General features: G+C 39.5%; 1 protein-coding gene across 1 annotated transcript in view; it reads right to left on the bottom strand.

Moving 5' to 3' along the window:
• Positions 1 to 13,606, bottom strand: part of MPP3 (MAGUK p55 scaffold protein 3) — a 37,030-nt gene that overhangs the window by 2,500 nt on the left and 20,924 nt on the right. Inside the window, exons 11-16 of the mRNA XM_065422673.1 lie at positions 12,346 to 12,366; positions 10,643 to 10,684; positions 9,981 to 10,136; positions 9,309 to 9,389; positions 4,717 to 4,810; positions 3,158 to 3,266 (exon numbers count right to left, since the gene is read on the bottom strand). Of these exons, the coding sequence (XP_065278745.1) occupies positions 3,158 to 3,266; positions 4,717 to 4,810; positions 9,309 to 9,389; positions 9,981 to 10,136; positions 10,643 to 10,684; positions 12,346 to 12,366 (503 nt within the window). The remainder of the gene's footprint in view (positions 1 to 3,157; positions 3,267 to 4,716; positions 4,811 to 9,308; positions 9,390 to 9,980; positions 10,137 to 10,642; positions 10,685 to 12,345; positions 12,367 to 13,606) is intronic.

Raw genomic sequence — 13,606 nt, 5'->3', positions numbered from 1 at the left:
GACAGGTACAGCTAGAATCTCACTTTTTTTTGTGTGGCCAGAAGGACTGAGAATGCAGAGCCTGTTTCTGGTGGGGAAAAGTTCCATGTGGGCTTACACAGGAAAGGAGGATGTGCTTGCATCTCTCATACTGCAAGGGCAAGCTCCTTAAGAAACAATAACTATGTAATACACTGGAACTTTTAGGGCACACTTTGCTTTTTGTTCATCAAGGCTCAGTATTGTGAACAGTCCAGTTCTGCTGAGCCAGCACTCGGACCAGCTGCTAGATTCACAAGACCGGCAAGCATCATTGCTTTCTGTAGAGCAATTAACCAGGGACTGTAAATAGAATTATTCATCCTAGAAGAAGTCAAAGATATTTACTTTGCTTAGGAACAATCCAGCAGAAACCTTTTTCCATAAAGAGGACAAAATATGAGGGAAAAGACACCGCACAATTCTTCATTTACACCTTTCTGTGACCTCCACAGTATATTCATCCCAGGATACACTCTTACAGCTGTCATCAGTATTTGAGTTTGTTTTTCTATTAACTTTAATATTTTTTTTTATAAGCCATCACACAGGGACAAGTTGTAAAATTGAGGAGGCTGGTGTTTGAGCATAGCTCAACCTACAGAAAGGTATATGGTCTTTAGAGAGTGCATGAACTAGATACATATAACGACAAAAAAGTCAGTTCCAGCCATCTGCTATCTCAGACCCCCGATATCAGAATCCTTGTGGATTCATTAAATCGGAGACATGTGAGGTTAACCTGCTGGCACCTGATGCTGCAGCAGCTATACTATGTAACAGGAAATTGGTGCTTCCATGGCACTGATGAGATGAGAGTTTTATTGTAATAATGTCCTAATACACAGCCTTCCAGCTGAAGATCCCAAAGCCCTTTACAAACATTAATGAGGTAGTGTCTCAGGGTATGTCTACACTACCCGCTGGATCAGTGATTGATCCAGCGGGGGTCAATTTATCGCATCTAGTCTAGATGCGATAAATCAACCCCCGAGTGCTCTCCCGTCGACTCCTGTACTCCAGCACCACGAGAGGCACAGGCAGAGTCGACGGGGGAGCGGCAGCAGTCAACTCACCATAGTGAAGACACCGCGGTGAGTAGGTCTAAGTACGTCGACTTCAGTTATTCACGTAGCTGAAGTTGCATAACTTAGATCGTCTTTTTTTTTTTTTTTTTTTTTCCCCCTCCCCCCCAGTGTAGACTAAGCCTCAGTTTCTCCATCTTTGAAATAAGGGTAATAAAAATCCTCCTTACACTACCCACATGAGAGAGATGATTAAGAGCACTAATGATTTGCCTAAGGGTACACTGGAAGTTAGTGCACAGCCAGGAATATAACCTAGATCTTTCAAATCCTATTCTTGTGCTTTTGCCACTAGGCAATTCTTAGTCTCCAAAAATCTTAGGTGAGGAATCCTACAAGTTCCAAGTTCTGAAAACAGGAACAGCAGCAATATCCTCTCAGATATGGATAAGGTGCAAGGTAGCATCTAATTAATGTGCATAGGATCTCAGAGACAAATGGGTGCAAATTTTATTTAATTTATTTATTTTAAACTAAGAAAAGAGGAGTCTGGTACCTGATTATGTCCTTAGCAGGTATATTGGAAAGGGAAAGCCTCAAATTTAGAGCCTGTCTACATGGTGCCTTAGTCCACATTAGCTGGGGCGTAAATTCTAATCTATGCCAGCGTGTTGCCCACTAACTGGCCCCTGTGGACACTGATCATGCACACTAAAAGTTTTCTAGTGCACAATAATGTAGGACTGTTTGAAACAAGAGCTTCACACAGGCCAAGCCTAAGGTTTGAAAACAAAGCCATGTTGGAATAACCCAAGTGTTCAAAGCAAGGCTTTACAATTGTTCTTACTTGAAGGAAAATGTTTTGGGTTTTTCCTCTGCTTAGTTAACCTGAAAGCAGCCCAAATATGTGGGTTGGTTTTGGTTGGTTGGTGGTTTTTTGTGACTACACACATGCCCCACCTTTACCTCCTCCCTCCCACCAGACACAATTCTTGGGCTGGCACTCAGTATGAGAACACTAAGCATAAACAGTGGTTTGCTTTAGTTTAAAAAGTTGAGAGATTGAACAGAGTGTAAAACATAAGATACCATAAAGCCATATTGTGTTTTCCATACTTGTGTATGGCTTGTAAATTAATAATGCAATGCAGAAAGCTGAAATCTGTGCAGAGGGAATTAATAGTTCTCTAGTAAAGATTTAAAAAAAAGAATGATACATTTTCATCTACAAAGCTTTGGGGGAATGGTTTTTTTTTTTTTTTTTTTATTTGCTCCCTCTAGTAATTTTTTTTACAATGTTCATGTTTGTTTGAATACAGTATATTTGACTTTTTTTAGTGTTAAATTTGATTTGCAGTATAACAGATCAAACAAGTTTCAAAGCAAATCAGATTATGCGGTTTCTTCTCTGTCCTACTCATGGCCATATGTAACCCCAACAGGAAAAGACTCCATCTTCTATTACTTCTCCTCATGGGAAACAGACTGTTTTCCATGTTTAAAGCTGGTTGAATACTGCAAAGCCATGTCCCTGAACATTCCTTCACATTCTGAATGGCTATACACCAACATTTTTCTTCACATGAATGTTTAGGGAATGCCAATTCTTCATAGAGAAACCCATAATTTGCCTACAAACTAGGGTACTTTCTATCATCTTTTAATCACTATTCTCATTTTTAGGTTTTTATTCTGTTTTAAAATTTTGTCATCCAATCACGGAGCAGGAATAATATCTGACTCTGGCCAATCACATACTGCAAATAGCACTTGATCCTGCTATCTGAAGTCAACAGATTTCAAAAGGAGTTGGATAAGGCCCTTGATAATGAAAAGTCAAAGTGAAAAATTTGCGAAACAACTCAGAGGCTGAGTTTCTTCAACTAAAGTGTTTGGTGACTACCTAAAAATAAGAGATGGGAAAAATCTAGATTGGTTCACAAACAGAGGAAGGGGCTAAACTAGTTATTTGCAACAATTTCTTTCCTTGATTTTGTGCCACAAACATTTTAACTTACTGAGGTGGCTGGCTACAGCGGCATGCTTATTTTATTTCTGATCGCTGCTGCCGGCCCCCCAGAATCAGACGACTTTATAAAAGCAGCTATACTTACTTCAGGTACCACATCCACCAAACAAACTTTATTTTTGGCCATAACAGATTGGATTGCCTCGAGACTTGTTCCATACAGATTCTCTTTGTATTCTCCATGTTCAACAAATCTAAAAAGTTAAGGTATTTATACTCCATGAATATATGCTACAAAGAAAAGGAAATTTAAGAACTTTGACCATTGTTTTTCCCCCAAACAGGTTACATTTGTTAATTCCAGGGAGTCATGACAAGTTGTCTTCAGGGATGCTGTAACAATTCATACAGTGGGGGTGCTGAGAGCCATTGAACCAACCTATAAACCGTGTATATGATGGAAATCACTTCAAGCCAGGGGGTGCAGCAGCACCCCTAGTTCCAGCACCTATGGGTGTCTCCCTTTACACAACTAGTGTCTGGCGTTCAGAAAACTGAGACAATGCAATCAGAAGTCTCCTTCCATTTGAGGCTCTCAATATGCTTTAGGATTTTGAAGGAATTAATATGTACATCCCCTCTCTCCATGGAGAAAGCTGAGGCAAAGGGAAGTTCAGTGACTTGCCAAGGGTCACAAAAGTCTTAACAGAACCCAGCTTCCCTGACTTAATTACAAGTCAATCCCTTTCTCTCGCACAAAATGACAGTAACAAATACAAAAGTACCACTGAATAAGCATGGGCCCTGTGGAGTATATTGAGCAAATGGAACGTCCTAAAAGAAAAATTTCTCTTGGACTATGTATCCTTATTTGGATGTTCTCAAAGGAAGGTGGAAATGTTATAAATATTGCAGAAAACCACATCCAAGCAGTTTAGGACCAAAATCTGACCTACCTTGAAACTATTAGTTTATGATGGGGAAAGCAAACAGAAACCAAACCAGTGCATAGAGCTCAATCTGTTACCATCACAATTTCAACAAAAACTCCACTCTTTTAGGGCACCTACAAGACTCTGCATGTTTTTGTGACCCTTCTGGGGGCTTAATAGCAACAGTTTCCCCAGGGCATCAGTGATAATCAGTGAGGCTGACAAATAAGGAACTAAAGGAAAACTGCCATGGTAATTTCAGCTGAATTCTAAAAATAGAGAAGGGGGAAACCATCTTTTCCACAGAGAACAGTACAAAGCTAGCCAGGAAAGAAATTTTCAGGCTTCGGGGAGAGAGGGATTTAAATTCTATAGCAAAACCTTGCATTAGCAGGAAGTGGACTGGATAATCCAATAGGTCATTTACATTCCCAAATTCAGAGTCTAAGATGATTACAATGAATAAGTAAATAAAACTTGCCAGCATACATGTACCAGAAAATAGCAGTAAAGGTAGTTAATGGGACTGCCACTAATTAGGTAGCAGGGTTGGATTCTGCCTCCTGCGCCTCTTTCCAACCTTTTACTGTTCCTGACTTGCCTTTCAGTCAGGCTTTGAGTGAATCTACACTCAAACTGAAAACAAAAGTTTACTGGAAAAATTGCCCCATCCCATTGTTACACTAAACTAGGTATGTATATACTATACATCTTGACAAGCAACATGTTGAAAATGTAGCCACACTATTTCTGTATGTTAAAACAAACCTACTTGTTATGCTGTACATCAATCTCAAATGATTGCTTAGAGACAAAATTGTATTCCACTCCCTCTTTTTCATGACTTTTCTTTGACCTTGTTGTATCTGGAAGAGTGGAAACAATACCATGAACATCAAACATGGGGTAGCAGTTAGCAGAGGTTGGATGCTGACTTGCCTTTGTTTAGTCTTAGGTTTTCATGCCTCCAAAACTAAATGGACACACACCATCAAGTGAAAAACAAAACTGAAAACAAAAATCCATTTACCTGTATAAAAACAAAACTTTACAGTAGATTAAAATTGAAATAACTCAATTAATTTACTTCATCTTTTATATTATAACACCCAAAAGGCTACCAATCAAGGTCAGGGTCCCACTGTGCTGGACACTGTACAAATATATAGGCTGACATGGCCCTTCCCTCAAAAAATTTGAAGTCTGGGGCCCTGATCCTGGTGGAACCCTGCATCCTTGTAGAATCAGTGGAATTGCTTATCTGGAGCAGTTGGTGGAATTATAGCTCAATTTAAGACAAGATGAAACAAGTGAGTGAGTCAAACAAGAGGAGGGAAGGAGGAAAAGCATGTAACCTGCAGTCAAACAGTGCACCTCTGCATACAGCTTGGTGAGTACTTTACTTAGCTTTTTTAATTCATCTCTGCTTGGGCAATGAAAACAGACTCAATTTCAGTTATGGTCTGGGTCTATCACAAGACATGGCTTGATCCAGGAATTATGGAGAGAAGTTCTTTGAGGTTCGGTGTTGTGCACAGGGTCAGACTACTACACTGGTCCCTTCCAGCCTTAAACTATGAAGTTTTTGTTTGTCAATTTTGCATTTATGTTGTGTCCTTGGCACAAAGGTGCTGTGTTTTGGGTTGTAAAATATGCAAAGTTGTTTATTTGGCTTCATTTTTTTTTATGTTTCCATTGGAATTTTAGAGGGACACTGAAACATATCTCTTTTTAAACCTGTAAAACCCTGTTTTTCCAAAAACAGAGTTGAAGGCCAAATTCAACCTCTGTCTTTAAGATAGTATAGCATACATAAGTTTTTACACTTTTTTTTTTTTTTTTTTCCTTGCACATGGCACGAACATAAAAGTTCCTAGGGAAAATGGCATCACTTCTAGTAAACAGGCTACAAATATATCTTTTGTATCACTACAGCCTTTAAGAAAATTAAACTCTCAAAAGATGCCCAAAACCCCAATCACAATTTTAGAACATGTAATTCATCACAAAACAACCTGGAAACAGTATAAAGGCCTTATCCTGCTCCTGTCTAAGTTAATGACAGAATTCCCATGGCTTTCTGTGGGAGCAGAAGCAGGTCCTAAAAGAGTAAAAGGAAATCAGATGTGACTCACTGGAGATAATCATTAGAAAATAAAATCAGCTTGGTTTTTTCATAATTTTTTCCACCCAGAACTTCAAAAAACCACAACAGGTTTGAGTAATTTCTTTTTTCTCCCCCACGCTAACTAAATTAGTGATATAACTCTGACTTTGAATTCTTGCCTTTATATTTTTTTAAGTAATAGTTTCTTCCCTATACCTTTTTTGAGTGCCATAATGTCTTTCAGTGCAGTGAATATTTTAAATCTGGTCTGACATGTATGGTGTTAAGCTCAGGGCCGGCTCCAGGCACCAGCTTGCCAAGCAGGTGCTTGGGGCGGCCACTCTGGAGAGGGGCGGCACGTCCAGCTATTCGGCGGCAATTCGGCGGACGGTCCCTCACTCCCACTTGGAGCGAAGGACCTTCCGCTGAATTGTCGCCGCAGATCATGATCGCGGCTTTTTTTTTTTTTTTTTTTTTTTGCGCCGCTTGGGGCGGCAAAAACCCTGGAGCCGGCCCTGGTTAAGCTCATCATTAGTCCTTGAGACATGCATTCTATTTCTATACATACACTATGTTTTATATATTGTTCACATTTTAAAATATTAGTAGTTCGCTATCACAAGCTTCTTTCAGTATTCTTGCTTTTGAATCCAGTAACTTTAAAATTGCATCATATAGCTCTCTATTCTTGCACAACTGTTGAAATCAAATTTTATTTTTTCCTTAATCCAGTTACAGTAGGGCAGTAAGTTATTTTCTAAGGTGACATATGACATTGTAAAACTGTTACCTTTAGTATATTCTGTTTCATTATTTCAAGATTTTATATTGCAATAAAATACCAATGTAAAGCACAGGAAAACAAACCTGTTTGCTATCAGAATTTGAGCTCTTGCCTGTTGTACAATTAATCTCAACATTAACACTGTAATTGATGTTTTTTGCTTTTATTTGTCTGGTTTAAATCAATAGTACTCAGACCTCAGTGGTTCAGGAGCCAAATTAGCAGTCAACATTACCCAGAAGAGCCACGGTAGTGTGAATTCATTGGTACTATAGAAAAATGAAACAATCATATTTAAACAGTATATGATGGGACTTATTTGTGTGATAATATATCAACTTGCATTAAGTTATTAACTTACTTGGTTAATAACATAGTAAAAACATCCTAATTGGTTAATAATCAGTGTTTAATATCATGGGCTACAAAGAGCCACAGGAGACACCATTAAACAGCCATTTGCAGCTCAAAAGCCGCAGTCTGGGTATCACTGTTTTGTTTATTGATTCTCATGATTAGCTTAAATCTCCTGATCCTTGGGATCTAACCTGTGGCTTTTGAATGCATGTGGTTGGCAACACTTGTATATTTGTGCTTTGAAGTCTAGTGCACTCAAATGCCCATCCACTAGTGTAAAACCCATTACTTTAAATTAGGATAAAGTATAGAAATGATAGATTTGGTGGCAAATATTTATGGGAATGAATCGTGCTCTGCTGAGAAACACACTGCACATGGACAAGCAGAGCAGAGGGGAATTAAGAAGAAAATCTAGAGCACTTGATAGGTAAAGACTCAGAATGTTAACTGTTAAGCCTAAAAATTATTGGTTTTCTTTGTGTTCTCAACTCTCACCAGGACCAACACCATATTAATGTTCAATCATGGATTCACATTCAATATGTTAAGCAAAAGTCACTATATGTAGATAATTTCATTTCACCTCAGTTATTTTGTCTGTTACCTCTTCCTCCTCCTGTGGAATTGTTCTCTCTGCTTTCTCATTACAGCATTGTTCATTCCTCACTAATGCTAAATTATCTACCTGCTCTCCTCCTGTAACACTGATTTTTTTTTTCATGCCATATATACCATCTATATAAGTATAGCGCTTCTTTCCTTAGCTTCGAAGTTGTCATTTCTTTTAATTTCCTTAAAAGAAATGACATTAGTCATCCCTCTACTTTAACAGTACACTCTGGTGACCATTTGCAAATATACAAGCTGACCATGAAGGTGTAATCACATAACTTTCCAATGTTACAAGTACATCACATTCAGATTTTAAAAATTAATACAAATTATGAGTGTGTGATGCACATCTTTAACAAAGGGCTATTGGAAGAGAAACATGTCAAAGCCAGCAATCTAAATCAGATGTGTGTAAAATGTTTGGAAGACAAATTGATCAGGATAACTCTAAATCAGTTTTTGGGGCACTCAGATAAGATACATCATGATATTATTGCAAAATTCTAAACAAACTGCTAATTTCAATCTGTATACCATCAGCCACCATCTCTGTATAACTGATAGACCATAAATTCATACATCAGCAGAGCACAACCACAGTTTGGAATATGTTTTTAAATTCCAATCTTGCATATCACTGGTTCTGTGTGTATGAAGAGAATTAACATGTTAATCAAGGCTTCAAAATATCAGTCTTCCGTTTTAAGGAGTTTGCCCGCTTTATTGCTATTTCTTAAGATCAATATTTTTCTCTCTAATTAAATTGATTAATTAAAACTCTGTAGATAATCCAGCACCATCATCTTTAAATAGGAACAAAGAAGCCTACATTTTTCTTCACTGAATCATAAGAAATGTCTCATTTTAATTCTAACTTTAGAGATTTACAGTTTAATTTTCCCCCCCTGTAGTCAGTCTGCTTTTCTCAATATCCATTAAAAAAATGAATCTGTTCATTTGGGAAAGTGTAATTAAAAAAAAAAAAAATCAAAGGAGCTGACAAGATTCCAGATTCTGTGCATACCAGAGAAATGTGATATGCTGAGTCAATAAGAGACAAATGCGGACCCTCAAAAGGAGGGGGAAGAACCAGCGGTGGCTCCAGGCACCAGTGCACCAAGCGCATGCCTGGGGTGGCAAGCTGCAGGGGGCAGCCTGCCGGTCGCCATGAGGGCGGTAGTCAGGCAGCCTTTGGCGGCATGCCTGTGGGAGGTCCGCTGGTCCCGCGGCTTCGGCGGCAATTTGGCGGCGGGTACGCCGAAGGCACGGGACGGGCGGACCTCCCGCAGGCGCGCTGCCGAAGGCAGCCTGACTGCCCTGCTTGGGGCGGCAAAATACATAGAGCTGCCCCTGGGAAAAACTTGAGCTACTTCTGAAAAAATGCATGTAAATAGTGTGGGAACAGGAACAGACTGGACAGTGGTGTAATCAGTCACTAAACTTCTGCATGCAGTATACAGTCAAAGGTGGGGACAAACAGATTCCTGTAACAGTTACTTACGTGGAACTGCAACACCATACTCCTGTGGATTCTCTGACACAACTTTCTGTTTGAGCTCATTTAGTCTGGCTCCCAAAGAACCTAAGCAATAAGGAAACGAAAACTGACGTGTTTTGGGTGCTGAAAGAAATATTGCAAACAGAATGAAGGAATTTATTCAATCTCACAAATGGGATGCATGATGTAGGAGAGGGCTTAAAGAAATCTGTAAACAAAACAGCAAGAACTCATGCTCCACCCCCATTCTACCTTAAAGAGCATCACTAGCAGCAGCTTGAGTCTTAAAGGGCAGGAGACCAGATATTTATCCAGTCGCTCTAGCAGAAACTCTATGTTCATAGCATTTAGTTTTTCTGGATACCCCCCCCAGACTCTAAGCCACCCTGGAAAAATACATAGACTCAAAGTTGCTAGGCTTACTGAACTGCAGAAAATCTTACTGAGCCTCCTTTTCTCTGACATCCAGTTTTTTATAAATTATTCTAACAAGTAAACATGCCTAGGTCCTGGTCAAAAACTTTTGGCAGGAAATCAGGGTAAACTACAGGACCTTGCCTAGACCCAGAGTGCTGCCTTATAGCTTCTGGAAGGGAATTTTTTCAGCTTTTCATTTTAAAAGGTTTAAAAAAAAAAAAAAAAGATGGAAAACGTCTGACCAGTTTTGTGACATACCAATCAAAACTACCAGTCTCTGCTTTTCTCCCGGCTGCTGCTGATATTTAGTGACTTCTTCATATGTTAGGAATTCGGATATGTCTGCTTGCTTTGCTTGATTCTGATTGTTGTGTTTCTCCTTTCGGCTTAACCTAAAGCTCCTCCGCAAACCAGCTAAAGAGCAAAATATAACAAACATTAAACAAAGTATCTTCCTAGCCAACTGTCCAAGCTGCTTGTCTTTCAATAAGAACTAGTATGGTGAAGACTGGCTTGCTGTTATGCACCAGTTTGTTTATAATGATGGGAAAGGTTGGGAATAGTAGAAGTCTTAACTCCATAAAGAGATACAATGAACCCCCTACTGTAGCATAAATACATCTATTCCATGGGAAGGTCATGACAACTATCTGCATTTGCTTATCAGGTGGAAAACTGCAGAGGAAAGAGGTATTTGAGTCTCCACAACAAAGGAGCTGCCTTGGGATGAATTCTTCTTGAATCTTCTGGATTGGTGCCAAGCTCAGGCTTTGTCAGTGGCCTGTTGTATCCTTGCATGCACTTTTTGAGTTAACTCACATGAAAAATTCAGATGAAAAGCAACTATTGATTTAAAGAGAAGCACATTATTATACACACTATATTTTACAGGAAAGAGTACTGGGAATTAGGTTCCTCACCTATATATTGTCCATTGAAATATCCCTCACAGTCACAATCTTCTGTTAATAAAAATGAGAGAAGGGGAAGCAAGATGTTACAATACCTATGTTATCTGGTTTGGGGGGGAAGGCTTTGCATCCTGTATTATCAATATAAATAAGTATTAATGATACAACTAGTTTAGCCTATGGCTAATGGTTTATATTAAATTGCCATTTAATGTCCCAGAATACCTCTCTCAGAATTTTTTTTTTTTAATCACATCTGCTCAGAGTTGCTGTTAGTGAACATTTAAGCAATATAAATACTATATGCCCATAAAAACAAAGCAACTCAGAGGAAGGGCTGGTATTCATTCTCTAACTTCCCTGGTACATAGGACTGCAAGTGGATCTAATAATCCAGGACACTTCTTCTTGTTGGACTCCAGCACCATTCAGTGCAATAGTGAGAACTACAGACCAAGCATTACTCTGAACTCAAACTGAGAGTCAACAAATTTAATGTTGTTTCTGTGCTAATCTCTTGTTACAAAGATGGATAAAAAGCATATCATAAGAATAACACTAGCTTTTTATCAGATCTTTGGGTCATTCATATACAATAAAATATACAAACCAAGAGCATGCACAGTAAAAATGTAATCACTAGAATCTGCAGAATGTAATAGGTGTATATGTAGTAAATCATACTTGCTCACTTACTGAAAGAAAACAGCTTAGCTTTTTATACTTTAAGGGCACTCCTGAAAAAATGTTACACACATTAAAGGCAACATGCCAACTTTACTTAAGTGAGTAAACACCGTGTTTTACATGATCGAGTCCTTAAATAGCAGAAGATGCCAGCCCAAAGTAAGGGCTTTTTTTTTTTCTGTCCCTGATATTTGCATGTCAGTCCAGTAACATTAATGGGGTCTTTTCTTTCAATGCAGGTGCATAACAGTGAATTGTATGTCTACTGAAACAGAAAATATTTGTAGTAACTTTAAGTGTAAGATTCACTGTTAAAGGACCTTTTTTCTCCTCATCGCTGTAACTAGCTGTTTCCTTCTCTTCCTCCCTCCTAGACCCTCTCCCCCAAAAGCTAAGTCACTGGCCATCTGATGACAGAAGGCAATTTGTACCATGAACAAAGTCAGTGGAATTAAATTTCAACACCTGAGATATCCTTTTCTAAAGGAGCACATTGAATGTGCGAGACTATCAGCAGGAACAGCAGTTAATTAAGAAAACACCTGCTGTTAAAAAGACACAAGGAAGTAATACAATGGCTATTATAAACAACATGAACTTAATCCAGTTGACTAGAATGAAAGTAACATAGTAAAATGCAGTCCAAATTAATAGCCAAGAAAATTAAACAAGATTGATACTGGTGTCCCAGAAGGTGTCAAGGACATTTTTCTTTTCTTTTGTATAACTCCAAACATAGCAAGTTCTGCATTGATTTATAATTCCTGTTCACCATATGGCCCTGAGCAGGCTGCAGAACATGTAAATTAACACAGGATTTGGCCCACAGCAGCTAACAAGAAGCACTTATCCTAGATTTGGAGTAAATTGGAAACAGTATTTTTGTAGATACCTTCAGGTTAATTCTAATTCAGAAAAATGGCTGTAGGAGCAAATTGTCTTTAGCATTTCCCTTTGCTTTGGGACTGCCTGTCTGTTTAGGAAAAGGCATTGCTTGTTCATACCAGGATAGGCAGAGTACCTACCTTTCTCAGAAGACTGATCATCTGCAGTTAGCGTAAAAGATAGAAGTAAGACAGTTAAAAGATGGGCAGCCAAATGAGTGATAATCACAATGGAATGAAGGGAAGAATCTTCTTGGCTGTGAGACTACTCAGTAAATTATACTAAAAGAACCTATGAAGTGATGTCTCCCCTTAATATCTCCACACCAGCTCAGGAACCTTTGCAATCTGAGCTGAGGGGTGAAAACATTATTTAAATCCAGCAGCTCTGGTTAATTGGCTTCCTTGAGAGTGTCTTATTAAAAGCAGTAGGAGGCAATCTGCATTATATGCATCCTAACAAAGGCTAATTGAAACCATTTTATTTGGAAACACTTTGATTTATAAACTTATCTGACAGCTGTCTTGTGTGTACACTCTTCCCTCTCTGTAGCTAGTGTGTGTGTGTGTGTGTGTATTATATATATATATATATATATATATATATAGATATATATATAGTACTGAAAGGAAAGCAGATGGTGGGTGTGAGAGACCAGAAGCTCACTTGTTGCACGGGGGAAGCACATTCATTTGTTTCCAAAAACGGAGCCGTTTGACACCTAGCTTTATTTACTTGATTTCTGAAAACTTACACTTTGGTTCTTCTTCGAGTGATTGCTCCTGTGTATTCCACAGTAGGTGTGCGTGCTCGCCACGTGCACCGGTGCTGGAAGTTTTTCCCTTAGCAGTACCCGTAGTGGGGGAGCACCGCTGCGACCCCTAGAGTGGCGCTGCTATAGCGCACTATAAGGGGAGCTGCGCTCTCCCCCCCCAGTTCCTTCTTGCCGCCAGTGAAGGTAGTCGGAACTTGTGCTCCAGCTTTGCTGCAGCCTTATCTTCTCTAGCGGTACCGTTCATCGGATCGTTTCTCAACATCAGCTTGGAACCGGGGCATGCCCCGTGCTCCAGGCTTCAAGTCGTGCGACTCCTGTCACTGCTCTATGCCCAGGAGCGACCCCCATGCTAAGTGTCTTCACTGCCTGGGTGAGACTCATTTAGCGACTGTTGCAAAATCTGTACCTCGTTCAAACCAAGGACTGAAAAGGAGAGGGACTTCAGACTTAGCTCTCCTGATGGAGTCGGCGTTGGCTCCGACCCCGGTGCGCAGATCAGACTCGGCACCGTCCGCCGCGTCGTCGGTACACAGCGAGGCCCCTTTGACCAGCAGGCACCGCTGTGGAATAGACAGGAGCAACACATCTCGAAGAACGCCAGTTACGGAACAGGTAACTGTCCTTTT

This window comes from Emys orbicularis, chromosome 25 (genome assembly GCF_028017835.1).
Source record: "Emys orbicularis isolate rEmyOrb1 chromosome 25, rEmyOrb1.hap1, whole genome shotgun sequence".
NCBI classification, from domain to species: Eukaryota; Metazoa; Chordata; order Testudines; family Emydidae; genus Emys; species Emys orbicularis.
Note: the sequence above shows the minus strand (reverse complement) of the source record. Positions and strands in the feature narration are given on the sequence as shown.